The 13,757-nt window shown below is 39.8% G+C and overlaps 1 protein-coding gene across 1 annotated transcript in view; it reads right to left on the bottom strand.

Annotated features, from left to right (window-relative positions):
- Positions 1–2,689: 2,689 nt before the first annotated feature.
- Positions 2,690–13,757, bottom strand: part of AOX1 (aldehyde oxidase 1) — a 51,734-nt gene continuing 40,666 nt past the window's right edge. The window contains exons 27-35 of the mRNA XM_086616017.1: positions 12,628–12,723; positions 12,010–12,138; positions 11,431–11,505; positions 9,834–9,886; positions 7,951–8,065; positions 7,261–7,326; positions 6,475–6,663; positions 3,594–3,785; positions 2,690–2,719 (exon numbers count right to left, since the gene is read on the bottom strand). Of these exons, the coding sequence (XP_086472143.1) occupies positions 2,690–2,719; positions 3,594–3,785; positions 6,475–6,663; positions 7,261–7,326; positions 7,951–8,065; positions 9,834–9,886; positions 11,431–11,505; positions 12,010–12,138; positions 12,628–12,723 (945 nt within the window). The remainder of the gene's footprint in view (positions 2,720–3,593; positions 3,786–6,474; positions 6,664–7,260; positions 7,327–7,950; positions 8,066–9,833; positions 9,887–11,430; positions 11,506–12,009; positions 12,139–12,627; positions 12,724–13,757) is intronic.

The following is a 13,757-nucleotide window of genomic DNA, read 5'->3' as shown; positions in this document are numbered from 1 at the left end:
TGGAACTAACCAGCACCTGCACTGATGCACAGGTACATAGGAGGACAACAGACAATGCACGTTTCCCCAGTTCAATAGACCTATATGCTGCCTTCTTCAGCATATCCCAAGATTTACACACATTTTGGGGCTGTTATCAACATGTGAGGTTGTGAGCTGTCACTAATAAGGCCATGCAGTGAAACTAAAGATGTTTTAAATCAGAAAAACTAATTACAGCAGCAGCATTCACATTTAATTTGTTTTATTGACTTTCTTACAATATATAAAAGCCAAAGTAATACAAAGAAAGTGAAGGAAAAAAAAGTAAAAACCAACAAGGCTTCAGTGCCTAAACCACACTTCTAGTGCCACTTCAGACAATTTGCTATAACCTGTTTGGCCTCCAGTTGCTATGTCACATCTTCCAGTCCTGTGCTCTTCTACATCTCTGTTGTCTTATGACATCTAAAATGGTCTAGACACCGATGTTTAAGGTGAATTTCACCTACTCAGTGTTTATAGAGAGACAAACCAATTGTAACAATAAAGATTTCATATCTTAATAGCCAATACAAAACCAGTTTAACCTGATTTCTGTCACAGACACAGTATCAACTCATAAAAGGGATGGAAGGCAAGAAGAGAAAATAGTCTCTGGAAAACTGAGGAGCAGTAACATAAAAAGAGCTTGCAGGCTGACATGTCAAACAGAGCAATTTACTTTCACTACAAATGGCAGTCTTCATGACGCTGGAGCAATATGACCTATAAGTAACTGGAAGAGCAATTGCCATGCTCAGCAAGGGAGAACTGATGCATGGGTTCGCTGAAACCACACATTGAAGTACAAACTACCTACTTTCCCCGTTCTACTTTCTTATCAAAAAACCTGCTGCAATTTTTCAGGTGCTACTTTAGGTAACTTCTGTAGACTCACTAAAACAGTGAAGTGTTTTTTCTGTATTAGGGTGTACTCCAGATCAAAGCCCCAAATTCAGATACCATGGGGATTTGTGTATTTGTGTGTGCGTGCATTCAGAACTGAAATCTCAGCTTTGCACTTCTCCAAGAGGAAGGCTGAAGTTCTCAGTCAGTTCAATATTGTGGATTCTGATGCTGTAATCTGAATATTGTGGCTGGAGCTTTCGTAATATATTAACCTTATAACTAAGCTACTAACGATATTCTATGTAATTTCTTGTTCTCATCTTAAGTTAAAAATATATACATACTCCAATTTAATAACAACAGAATTTCTGTTACCATTTAATACAGTGCTGCTTTATCCTCGGTGTGGTCTAATCCCACTGCACCATAGGCAGCATCAGATGACTGATCTTTGCAGATCATCTTTTGATCTCATTACCTGTTTTCTATCTCCTTTACCACAGGAGTGGCCAAGAGTAGGAGAAAGTTCTTAACTGTACTTTCATGGCTCAATATAGTCCAGAGCATGGGATTAAGCACTGCTTAAGAGTCTTTTCCAGAGACAAATTCATCCAGTTTCCTATACAAAGCACACTGAACTCCATGGGAGTTTTCCCATTAAGTTCAGAGGCTTTTGGCTTGCTCCATGAGAAAAAGAAAGCTTCCGGTGGAAACTACAGCTAAGTAACTTCCAACTTCTATATATGTAGGTCAGCGATAGCAATTTGCCCGGCACAGCAAAAGAAAATCACAACTCTTGTTTCTTGCTTGTTTTTAACACAAAGATGTCTGTGCCAAAAGAATCTAAAGCAGCTTCACTACATATCAGAGCATCACTTCTGATCAAAAAGGGACTGAATGCAACAAACAAGGTTCTGATTCTTCAACAAAGATAGACCTCTGCACTCACACTTCACTGCGAGACAAATCTAAATTAGAAAATCAGCTGAAGCCATTAAAAAATCATTGATCATATGAAGTTGTTAAGTGTAATGAGTGGCAGTAGTTAGCTTTAAACATACCTTTAAACTTAATCCTAACTTTCTTCTCCTGCAGCATTTGAGCTGAGCTGTTCAGCAGGTCTTTCGTCTTGAATACATATGATTCAAATGCAGGAGATCTATTTCTAACAATAGAAAGTAAGTAAGGATAGAAAGTAAGTAAGGATAGAAAGTAAGTAAGGATAGAAAGTAAGTAAGGATAGAAAGTAAGTAAGGATAGAAAGTAAGTAAGGATAGAAAGTAAGTAAGGATAGAAAGTAAGTAAGGATAGAAAGTAAGTAAGGATAGAAAGTAAGTAAGGATAGAAAGTAAGTAAGGATAGAAAGTAAGTAAGGATAGAAAGTAAGTAAGGATAGAAAGTAAGTAAGGATAGAAAGTAAGTAAGGATAGAAAGTAAGTAAGGATAGAAAGTAAGTAAGGATAGAAAGTAAGTAAGGATAGAAAGTAAGTAAGGATAGAAAGTAAGTAAGGATAGAAAGTAAGTAAGGATAGAAGACTAACATGCATATTTTTGGTAGCTGACTCTATTCTGAAAATGAGAAAACATATTTATCTGTGTGCTGATTAGTGTATACTGGGGCAGTAAATCAGTTTTCTATTCCATTCCATTCCGGTCTTGTGCACTCTGGTTTGTCATTCATGCAGATATGGCCCGAGGAGTGGAGGAGGCAGATTCATCATTTGTCATCTAAGAGAACAAGCAAGAAATGAAAAGAGTGACTTGTTAATATTATTTGACTGGCAAGCTCCCAATACTGCCCTTATCAGGTGCCTCTAAGTCACTCAGCATGATGCTCTACAGGAGCCACCTACAGAAGATGGCTGGACGAAAGGTCAGTGATAACTGGGATCAGGACCAAACAGGGATGAAGCAGCATGGTCTCTGCCCTGGTGGACCTCACCTCCTGCAAGCTCCTGCGATGAGAGTGAGCCCATGAACCTATTGATTTGAGGGCAAATGATGCCCCACTACAACCACAGAAATACTACAGGAGTAATCTGTGAGTGAGAGCTCAAGAGTTTCCATGGTAGAGCCTCAGAGGTTCAGGGCACAGTATGGATTTATATGCTGGCAAGGACCTTGCTTCAAGGTGATGTAGGCTAAATGAAAGAATTGTAATAGCAGTGGTAGCATGACTACAGTGAACAGTTGCAGAAAACACAGAATATAAAGGATCAGCATTATAAGACGTGTATTGCCTCGTTTGTTTTTCTTCTGTATCCTTTTGTTATCTCTCAGTTAATTATTTTTCTCCCAAAGAGTACTGGGCTTCGCGAGGAGCACCAGAACAAGGTGACAGTTCCAGAGTGCAAGTCAGAGGGGGAAAGCATCTGGAAGGAGACAGAAGATGCTTGGAGGCTGATCCCTTTCATGTCAATAAGAGGAGCCATTTAATCCTCTATGGGTCTTGACATAAGGAAGAAAGGACAAGGCTTCAGGGAAAGAGAAGATTATAAAAACTGTGTAAATCTCAAAGAAAAAAAAAGATTATACAAAATCAAGGAAAATCCAATACAATTCTTGAATGGCATTGTTGGAATAACTTGTGTGAGAGACATCTGTTACCACACATTTCAATTCCAAGCAGCCATACCACATTGCTGCATGCAAAGTATGACCAATTGGAGACATCATTAGGCACCCCACCATTCAAGGGCACCAAAAGCAGTATGTGCTTCTACCCAGAGCCCCCACCTTCCTATTACCATCTCAGTAAAGTCGTCCGCGCAGCCCGCCCGTATTTGTTCAGCAGTCAGAGGGCTGTGCAGCACAAAGGTCTTTTTCAGTCCCCTTTCCTTCCTCACACTAGTTACTGCATCTCTTAAAGCGAAGAACACAGAGCATCCCAAGAAAAGTCCTGCTTCACCTATCCCCTGAAAAAGAAAAAAAATTCTAATAGGTGTAGGTTTTAAGCAAATAAGAGCAGTACATACCATATCAATATCAACTAACAAGCTTAAAAGTCAGTGACTCAAAAAGTGTTTCCTCCTTCAGTAAGGAAGTTTACTTTAGATTTAGTGGAAGCAAGCTTAAATCGCACCAAGCCTTCTGATGGTAGCTGTTTCCAGGGAGCTAAAAACGTTGGTTTCAATTATTTGCTATTGATTTTAGAATCTTTTTGACTCACTGCTAAACTGAAATTTAGAATAACTGGCAGATAAAATTAAAACAATCCAAACCCAGATAGAACTAAGAAACAAAGCCTGAACTCATGATAATTCCCTGTGGACAAACACCACTGACCTCAGTAGACTTGAAATCCTCTCACTGGTTCTAACATAAGATTCAAATTTGTTTCTTATCTCAAAGATAGGTCAAATCCACCTTTATTCCATAGTGCTCTCAAGTGGTATTGAACATTTTATCTAGACTGGAGTGGGATATTGCAATTGAATCTTATTTATCTGCTTGCTAGAATCTGAGAACCAAACATCTTCTCCAAACATGGTGCATGAAGACAGAATCACACCTTCTTACAGTGAATTTTAAGGTTAATTATAGGAGATAAGTTCACAGAAAGGTATAAAAGCTCTGTTTGAAGAAAGATATTAGTATCAGCTCTCTAGATCAGCTCTAGATCAGCTCCAAATCAACAATGTAAGTACTTCATCCAGATGATATTTGTTCAAACAAATACTTTTCTAATTATGTATTACTGAGACAGCTTTAAATAATTTTAAAGGACCTATTTGTTCTTTAATAACTTTCACCATAAAATATGCTTTTTCGTCCCATTGTGCTGTTTTATTTTAATGCATTCTAAAAGCATACCTAGTACTTGAAATGGCTGGAAATTTGCAGAATTACCTTCACCTTGATTTACCATTACTACTTCTACGCAACTGGCCAGAATATTTGCTGGCATAAATTGAAGCAATGAGTATACCAGCCAAAGTCAATTTCTCATATAAATACACGCACACAGTCCTAGTTCTCATTGCACAGCACACATAAGTAAGCTGCACGCTCTCATTGTCATTATGATTTCTCCATCAATTTCCCTGGTATTTTTATTCTGATCCTTCAGTTCATCATCACATTTTAAAAGTATGGTTTTAAATTCAGCTTGCAGCTTCTGTGTTGTATGGGGTTTGTGTGGCAGGGTTTTGGTAATGGGAAGGGAGCTACAGGGGTGGCTCCTGTGAGAAGCTGTTAGAAGCTTCCCCTCAGTCAGAGGGCGCTCCAAGTCAGACCCATCTCTGGCCAAGGCTGGGTCCGTCAGTGATGCTGGTAGTGCCTCTGTAATAACATATTTAAGAAAGGAAGAAAAAACCTGCTGGGGGAACCTGCAGCGCAGAGAGGGGGAGGCACGGGCAGCTGTCTGCACTGGGCTGCCGCCCCTCACCTGGTGGCAGGGCAGAAGCCACACCGCTGCAGTTAGGGTGCCTTGCAGGCCTGCGTGTGGGCTCAGGAACAGTTCCCCACAGCGTCAGCCAAGGAGCTTCATTCCCCCTAAACTGAGACTCAGGAGTGCTCCGAAGCACCCCACTGCCAGAGTAGCTGCTGGGTGTAGCTTGTGCCACCAGCGCTGCCAGGGTTCGTTGGGCTGGTCAGGTGGGGAGAGAGAAGTGGGATGTTCAAGAAACAACTCTGCAGACACCAAGGGTCAGTGAAGAGGAGCAAGGGGAGCTGTGCTGGAGCTGAGATTTCCCTGCAGCCTGTGGTGAGACAGCAGGCTGTTCCTCTGCAGCCTATGAGAGAAACAGTGGAGCAGAGATCCACCTGCAGGTGAAAAGGACCCCACGCCAGAGCAGATGGCTGTGCCTGAAGAAGCCTGCACTGGAGCAGTCTGCTCCTGAAGGACCGCACCCTGCGGGAGGCACTCACGGTAGAGCAGTTTGTGAAGAGCTGCAGCCTGTGGGAAGGACTCATGTTGGAGAAATTCGTGGAGAACTGTCTCTCATGGGAGTGACTCCATGCTTGAGAAGGGGAAGTGTGAGGAGTCCTCCCCGAGGAGGAAGAAGCGGCAGAAACAACGTGTGATAACTGACTGCAACCCCCATTCCCCAACTCCTGTGCTGCTGTGGAGCGGAGGTAGAGAAAGTGGGAGTAAAGTTGAGCTTGGGAAGAAGGGAGGGGTAGGGGGGAAGGTGTTTTTAAGATTTGCTTTTATTTTTTGTTATCCTACTCTGACGTGACTGGTAACAAATTAAATTGATATTTTTCCCAAGTTGAGTCTGTTTTGCCTGTGACCATAATTGGTGAGTGATCCTGCCTTGTCCTTGTCTCAACCCATGAGCCTTTCGTTATATTTTCTCCTTCCCATCCCACCGTGGGGGAAGCAGTGAGCAAGCAGCCGTGTGGTGCTTAGTTGGCCAAACCACGACATGTGTATGGTCTGTTAATGAAACCCTAAAATTAGTACCTTCCGACAATGAAAGATATGCAGCAATATCCCACATTACATCTTTGCATATTAGCTTCCCTGATGTCATAAACAAAACAATTTTAAGAACACTTGTTTGAAATGCAAAAGAAGAGGAACAGAAAACTTATGTTTTATATCACAGTAATTTCTCTGTCTTGGGATCTAAGAATTAGGCCCTGTGATGGTTTGCTTACCTTGGATGCATAGATGGCATAAGGATTTTGGGAAGACGACAGCAGGGAAACACTGAACTGTTCTGGAATATCACAAATAGCAGGGATCTTATACTGATCTGGACCCCGAGTATACAGGACTCCTTCTGGAGAGTACTTTAATTCCTCCATTGTGTACAGTCCAATGCCTTGAACAAAGGCACCTTCAATCTTTAAATAAGAAAAGAAATAGCATTTATGTTCTCACATTTGGTAAAACGCGTAAAACTTTGGCAAGAACTGATTTGTATCGCAAGCTGTTAGAAGACCATTTTCCCTCCTGTTTTCCTAATGGGATTCTTCAACATTTTGGGGGCTACCGTGATGGGAAAAGCTTTCTCACTCTCTCTTATAACAGGCAGAGACAAATGCTTTCAGGATGAAGTGATGAGATCTGCAGACCAGCTGGCAATGAAGAAAGGTGTTTCCCTGCTAACAAGTGGGGAAGGCAGGTCAAACAACAGGAGAATTTGGAGACTGTAGATCACAAACAGGATTTAAGTCCAGCAGATAGTGAGCATATATGCATACAGGAAGTACCAAAGGTTGACACCATGGGTAAAATTCAAGCTTCATTGACACCTACAAAGCTCTGACATGGACTCAAATGAGGCAAGTCTACAACTAAAGGACCTTCTAATATGCTCTATGACTTAAAACATTATCTAGTAAGAAATTAACGTTTTCTGAACTAATGAGGTAATCTTCACTTCAGATAAGGCTATCAGTGTAATAGGAATAAGACAGCAGGAAGTTCTTGGCACATACCTGTCCTATATCCACAGCTGGATTTATGCTGCATCCAATGTCCATAACAATGTCTGTTCTGAGGTTCTGTCAATAAAATTCAAATGCATATTACTGAGAGAGATGCACAGAGTGGAGGCATTAGAACATAATGTGGGTTAGAGTTGGTATTCAGTGGAATAATATATGCTAAGACAGAGGCCCTCTGTGTACACAATTTGAAAGTAACTTTCAGTAATCCAGCACAAGCAAAATGGGCTTGTCTCAACTTTAACAGAAGTTTAGCCCTGCCAGACTTTTCCCATTGCACAGGGAAATCCCCACATAAATAAGTACAGATAGAGGGCAAATGATCAGCAGTCGATGACATTTAGCTGCCTAGAAGGTCAAAAGCCTGGAAACAGAATATTTAGCTCTGCTGTACCTTGTTTGCTGGCAAACAGGGAGAGAAAAAGCAAAGAATGTGTCACATGTCCGCCATAATCCAACAGGTGAACCCACATGACACTAATACAGATGAATCAAAAGCTGGTTAACACTGCACAGCTTTCATTCTGCTCCATCTGTAATTTGCATTTACACTCTTCATAAATTTACTATCATGTAAAGACAGATGACTTATTAATGCAAAACCTGAATGGTTGTTGGACCATCCAGTGATACAACCTCATTCACATTGTTTACAAAACTTCCATAACACTCAGTTATTACCTTGTGATCGCCTGTTAGACAGTTAATTTCAACCTCTGAACAAGCAGCTCCATAAAGAAAATATGTGAATGGCTGTCCTTCCCCTTTCTCCCAATCCATGTTTGCATTGTAACCTCTGATGGAAGAAACAAAGTCCACAAGAAGAAAATAAATGAATGTTTGCATCATAACAAAGCAGATTAGCACATGGACTTTTGAAACTACTTCAAGTGAAATCTTAAAGAACAGGTCAGAATCCCAATAGTTAAGCTCCATGCTACAGAATGAGTGAGAGGGTTAAACCAGGAGTATTGAAATAAAAGTGTAATTACTTAGAAGGGAGTGGGACTAACTGAGGAGACTACAGTCGTCAGGACTGATGGTGTAAATTCAATGGACACAAGAGGACAGTGAAATGCAGTATCTCCCAACCATGTGAGCTACATGACCAAGGCATGTTTTCTGGCCATGTATGACTGAAATGTCTTTGCTGAGCATATTTAAAATGATACCCGATGAAACTATTATAGTATAATTCAGAGCATTGAACAAGGGATACGCAAAATCCATATATTCAACTTCTCACATCCCATCTACTTCAGCTGGCTTTGAAATTCTTGGATATGAAGAATATGACTGGATAAGAACTAGATCAATACAGGATTTGAGGCTCAGGGATCTGCAGATGTTGATGATGTTGCAGGTGACAACATTAAATGTCAATAGCAAAGCATGACTGTTGCTCGTTGCTTTGGAGATACCAACATTCCTTAAGGGTTGCAGAAGCAGAAAACATACTTGAACAGACTTAACAGCAGGAAGGGACATTTTGTTCCGGCTTTTCTCGGTGTTTTAAATAAGCATGGGTTGGCAAAGTGCCTCTTCAACTTTCGCTGGACTGCCTGAATACCTGAAAAGTGGCTACTGATAAGTGGGTAAATGCAGGTGGAGGAAGAGAAGATGTAAGGCACAGCAGGCTAAGAGAGAAGCTTTGCTTTGAATCCCACCTGAGTACAGCACAGGTATTTTTCCCTTCGGGTTCTTTATAAACACTACGAAAGAATTCAGAGAAAAAGAACCACGAGACTGCACTGAGAGAGAATAGTGGGAATTGTGTTTAAGACTACTGTGTCCTGTGCTGTTGTGAATAAATCCGTATCTAAGAGTATACATGGTGGGAATTTTCTGAGCCTCCAGAAGCAGATGTCAAAACAATTACTCGAAAACTAGGGTCAGTGAGCCACCCCACTACTCATGGGAGCACTAAGTCCCCTCCCAGCTTTCAATTAGTGCTGGATCATGGCATTTGATTCTTGAGTTAGTGTAAAAAAAAAAAATTACCATGAGTTTTCTCTTAAACTCAACCAGATGTTTCAAATTCTCCTTCCTCTCAAGAGAAATAATGTTCAGGTTCAGATTTAAATGGTACTAATTTTCCACAAGTGCACCTGGTTGCTAGTTACAGGTGTGCACTCAGTAAACATTCTAATGCTGCCACTCGTTCTTCCTGTCATGCAAATTTGTGTGATTGTGTTTGTGGGTAAAATTATAAATTGTAGTACAACAATCTTTATAGCCTCCAGTAAATAAACTATATCCCACTTTGCATATCTACTATTATGGGCAGCAGTCATTTTTATGCTTTCTGGTTTGCTAATGGCCGAATCACAGAGAAAAGATGGGACGAAATATTCTTGTGACACTTTCTAGAGAGTCCACGCAGGGCTAGGCATTAACACTTCAACTTTATACTCCAACCTCCCATATATCAAACAATTACATAAAACATAAGCGAAGCCATTAGAAAGAACTATTAGACAGGATCTTCTATTCACGGCATTGGTTATCTTCAGAAATCAGTCCTGGTCTAACCTAGGCGTTTTTAAGGAACAAAAATATATTACCTAAAGTAGCCAGTAGCCGAAAGACTAACACTCTGTTTGAAAGCTTCTTTAATCTGTAAAATATAGCAGCATTTGTGGTAAACCAATGAAGAAATCAGGAAGGAACACAGCATACATATATTTACTTAATTTACATATATTTCATTATTTACATATATTTACTAAAAAATTCAACTGTAACAAATTGTAAAGAAAGGAAGACCAGCTGAGTTAAGAGTGTTTAGCTGCACATGGTGCCTAACGCTGTAGAACTAAACCCCCTTTCAATGAGCAATCTGAATTCTTTTGGCAATACAACAAGGAATAGACCTGTCAACAGTGGTGTCCTTGCAGAATCTTTATTACTGGTAACGTCATAGCCAGAAAGGGCCCTGCTCAATTTTTCTGCACAAGTTCAATAGAAATGGATCCATCTTTGTCAATTGAGCAGATGTGGTTGATTCAGTTTACAAGTGAAGAAGTTATTGTACTTTAAAAAAAAAATTAATTAATTGTCATTTACTGACTTTCCAAAATGTAAAATTACTTCTCTGCATATACTGACATTCCTTCTTAGGTCAGCCATTTCTGCTAATATTGTGGTGTGTCTGAATTGTACTAACTAATTTGGCACCTATCAGAGAAGAACTATTTTATCTTTGCACACATAGCTGTCAGTTATCAAGCCACCATATGTATTTCAACATTATTTGCTATTGCTAGGAATTACTACTAACAAGAAAGTGTTTACGTATTTGCAGTTCTAGTGTTTAATCATTTGAGAAGAAACACCCTAGTGTACTGGATCTGTAAATGCCTTAAGGCAGGGATTGTCCTTTTCATTAGGCCATAGATAACAAGCCATACTGATAACAAGACATAACAAACATAACAAACAGGTTTTCTTTTAACATCTCAATACACAGGACTAGATTCCTAGCCGTATCTGCATAAAAATAGTTGATAGTATAGCAGAAATTTTTTGGTCAAGAAAATTCAGTTTCTAGCCCTTAAATTCTATTCTAGTTTCAAGTGGGCCTCAGACAGGGGTGTTTCTATAAATAGCTTCAGCACTACTTCTGTACTACTCTATTGCAAATGCAACTAATATATTATAACTAATTACATGATAGGGCAATGGGAGCAAGGATTCCTGCTATGTTTTTTGCAGTTCTGAAATATACTTCATACAGGAGAGGGACGGAAGGAAGAGGTTGAGAAGGTTTCTCTATTGATTTGGTGAAAATAAAGAACAGCCATGTAGGAAAACTGACATTGTACACATACACCCTAACAATGTTTTGGCAAGAGCTTGTCTGAGGGTAAGCTAGGCTGGGTTATGTTACTGCACAAGCTGATAATTCTTTGTATATTAAAGACTTCTGTGCCTCCAAACGTGACTTCACAGATAGCTTCCCTCCTTTCCGACTAGATTGATGGTGATTGTTTCCCACACATCTAAACCAAGCACCTACATTCCATCTTTCTGTGAAATAAATCTGTTTCTGCAGTTTTTAACTTTTGGATTATCAGGCTGAGCAGACTGATAGACTACAATACATGTATCAGAGTCTCTGCAAGCACACAAAACATGTTTAGTAGAGTTCACATGCCTTACCCAATCATTCCAGGTCCCTTTTGGGTTCTTATTGATGATAGGCTGCAGACGTTTCAGAAGAGTTTGGCAAGCATCCTGATGAGAAATCAGGAGAATATAACACAAAATTAACACAGACATGTTTGGTACTATTCAAAATATGGTCTAGTTAGTACTTAATTAGTATATACTTTACTGTCATCTTGGTTTGAAAAAGTATGGTAGGAGGTGTCATTTTAACTGCATAGACACAAACCTTGTAAAGGTTTAAGTGACAAAGGCTGGAATCTGCACGAATCAGTAGATTTAGAACAGGATCAGGATACAAGATTTGTATGGGACTAGTTAGTTTCTTAGATGAAACAAGGATTTTGTGAAATATAAGCCTTTTGGGGAAAGCTCAGATCATATTCTGGAAACTCATAAGCACTATTACTGAGAACCTGTCAACAAGTCATGTTTCTTCTTGGCAATCTCCAGTGGTATTATTGGTAATCTCAAACTTGATTTCTATGGGATCACTTAAAGTGCTTAAAGTTTGGGAGGCATTAAATGCCAGGAGGGATAGGGCGTTTTATTAAACTAAACGCTACTCTTTACCTTCACAGCCATGCCATTGACATCTGTCCCTGCAGATCCTACGGAGGCACATGCATTAGGAACAGTTGTTGTGCTCGTTTCACAGAAGTGAATACATGACATGGGGATGTTCAATTCCCGACTAGCAATCTGTTTCAGGAAGAACAAAATATTCTTCACTGTTTTATAAACATTCTAAACACTCCAACAGTTCCCCAGTACTTATTAGAAGTCAGTGACACGAGGAAAGATAAACTTTTAGCAAGTCCTCCTCCAACCTCCAGCTGAAATCATTCTGCCCAGTTTGTCAGTACAAAGAAACAGAAAAGAAGGGCAATGTTTTAGCTGTACTCAAACTCTGGACTGAGACTCTGGAGTCCAACATTTGGTTCCTGATTTTGCTGCTTATATCCTGTATGACTTAGGGCAAATTATGCTGGCCCACATGCCAAGCTTTCATTGATTTGATAAGTATCTTTATAGATCTGTCTCTCAATTATCCATTAAACAAATATGATCACAATAAAATCGTCTGGACTCTGTACTAATCTGAACACTGACTAACCAAGAAAAGATTCACACTGTTTATCTACATGACAGATAAAGCACAAAGTAATATTTGTCTGGATGATTTGCTACCTGGATCATTTTTGTGTGAATACCCTGCCCCATTTCAATTCCACCATGTGTCAGAAGCACAGACCCATCAGTATAAATATGAACCAGAGCAGCAGCCTAAAAAAGAAAAACAAAATCAAGATTAGACTGGTGAGAAATATGTCATATATGGTGATGAACTGATGAATCAAAAAAGATAGACACAGTTCTGAAGTGTATTTCCATTTATCTGTTTAATGCTTTTGAACAGAAGGCAAAATTTGGAATGCTAGTCCCTGCTCTTCCCTATAATGAACTTCAAAATAAAAAGATACAAATCCTTAGAGGTCTGCTTTTTCTTTTGCTAGATCCTGAAATAAATCTACACCTGGCAACAGCATCTCAATGGTCCCAAAAAGCTGGAGGACCTCCTTTGCTAGTGGCTGTACATGCAAATTGCTGCAAGGTCCATTTTCTTGCTCCTAATGTTTGAGAGCCTTTGGACACAGTTTTTTTCAACGACACAGGTCGGGCAGGCTGTCAGCACTAGACACAGCAGGAAGGTTCTGAATGAGATTTTCCTCCTGGACTCAGCTGCAAGTAGCACTGTAGACTGCAAAGACCCTGTGACTTTAGTCTTGAGCAGAGACAGTCAGTTTGATATGATATGAGCCAGTCAATTTTCAATTGATAAAACGCTGTCTGTTCAGAAGCACTGGACACCTACATTAAATGAAATACAGAGACCAAAAATACTACTGTCCTTTTCTTCCTTAAACTTAGTTGACTTTCGATGACATCAAAGAGTTAAGCCTTTAAGAACAAGCATCCCATAGTATCCCCACAGTCAGAAAGAGTAAGCTCAGAGCTATTTCTAGAATGGGTAATTTATCCAATAAACACTTTGCCATCAGTCTTCAAAATTTTTTTCATAAAAATACTCAAATTATCTGTACTAATACCACATCACAACAGATGGGACTGGCCTTTAAGTAGGCAAGGTCCAAGCTGCCTGGGTCCTGAAAACAAAACAACTTTGATCTCAGCTTGAAGAGAGCTAGAAGCTAGTGCAGACTTCAGGGAAAAACCATCAGGAGGATGATAGTTTTGCAGAAGTTGAGAGATAATACATTTTGTATCCTAAGGTAGAGTAAATGTAATCTTCTATGGAT

This window comes from Tauraco erythrolophus, chromosome 8, assembly GCF_009769465.1.
Source record: "Tauraco erythrolophus isolate bTauEry1 chromosome 8, bTauEry1.pri, whole genome shotgun sequence".
Taxonomy (NCBI): domain Eukaryota; kingdom Metazoa; phylum Chordata; class Aves; order Musophagiformes; family Musophagidae; genus Tauraco; species Tauraco erythrolophus.
Note: the sequence above shows the minus strand (reverse complement) of the source record. Positions and strands in the feature narration are given on the sequence as shown.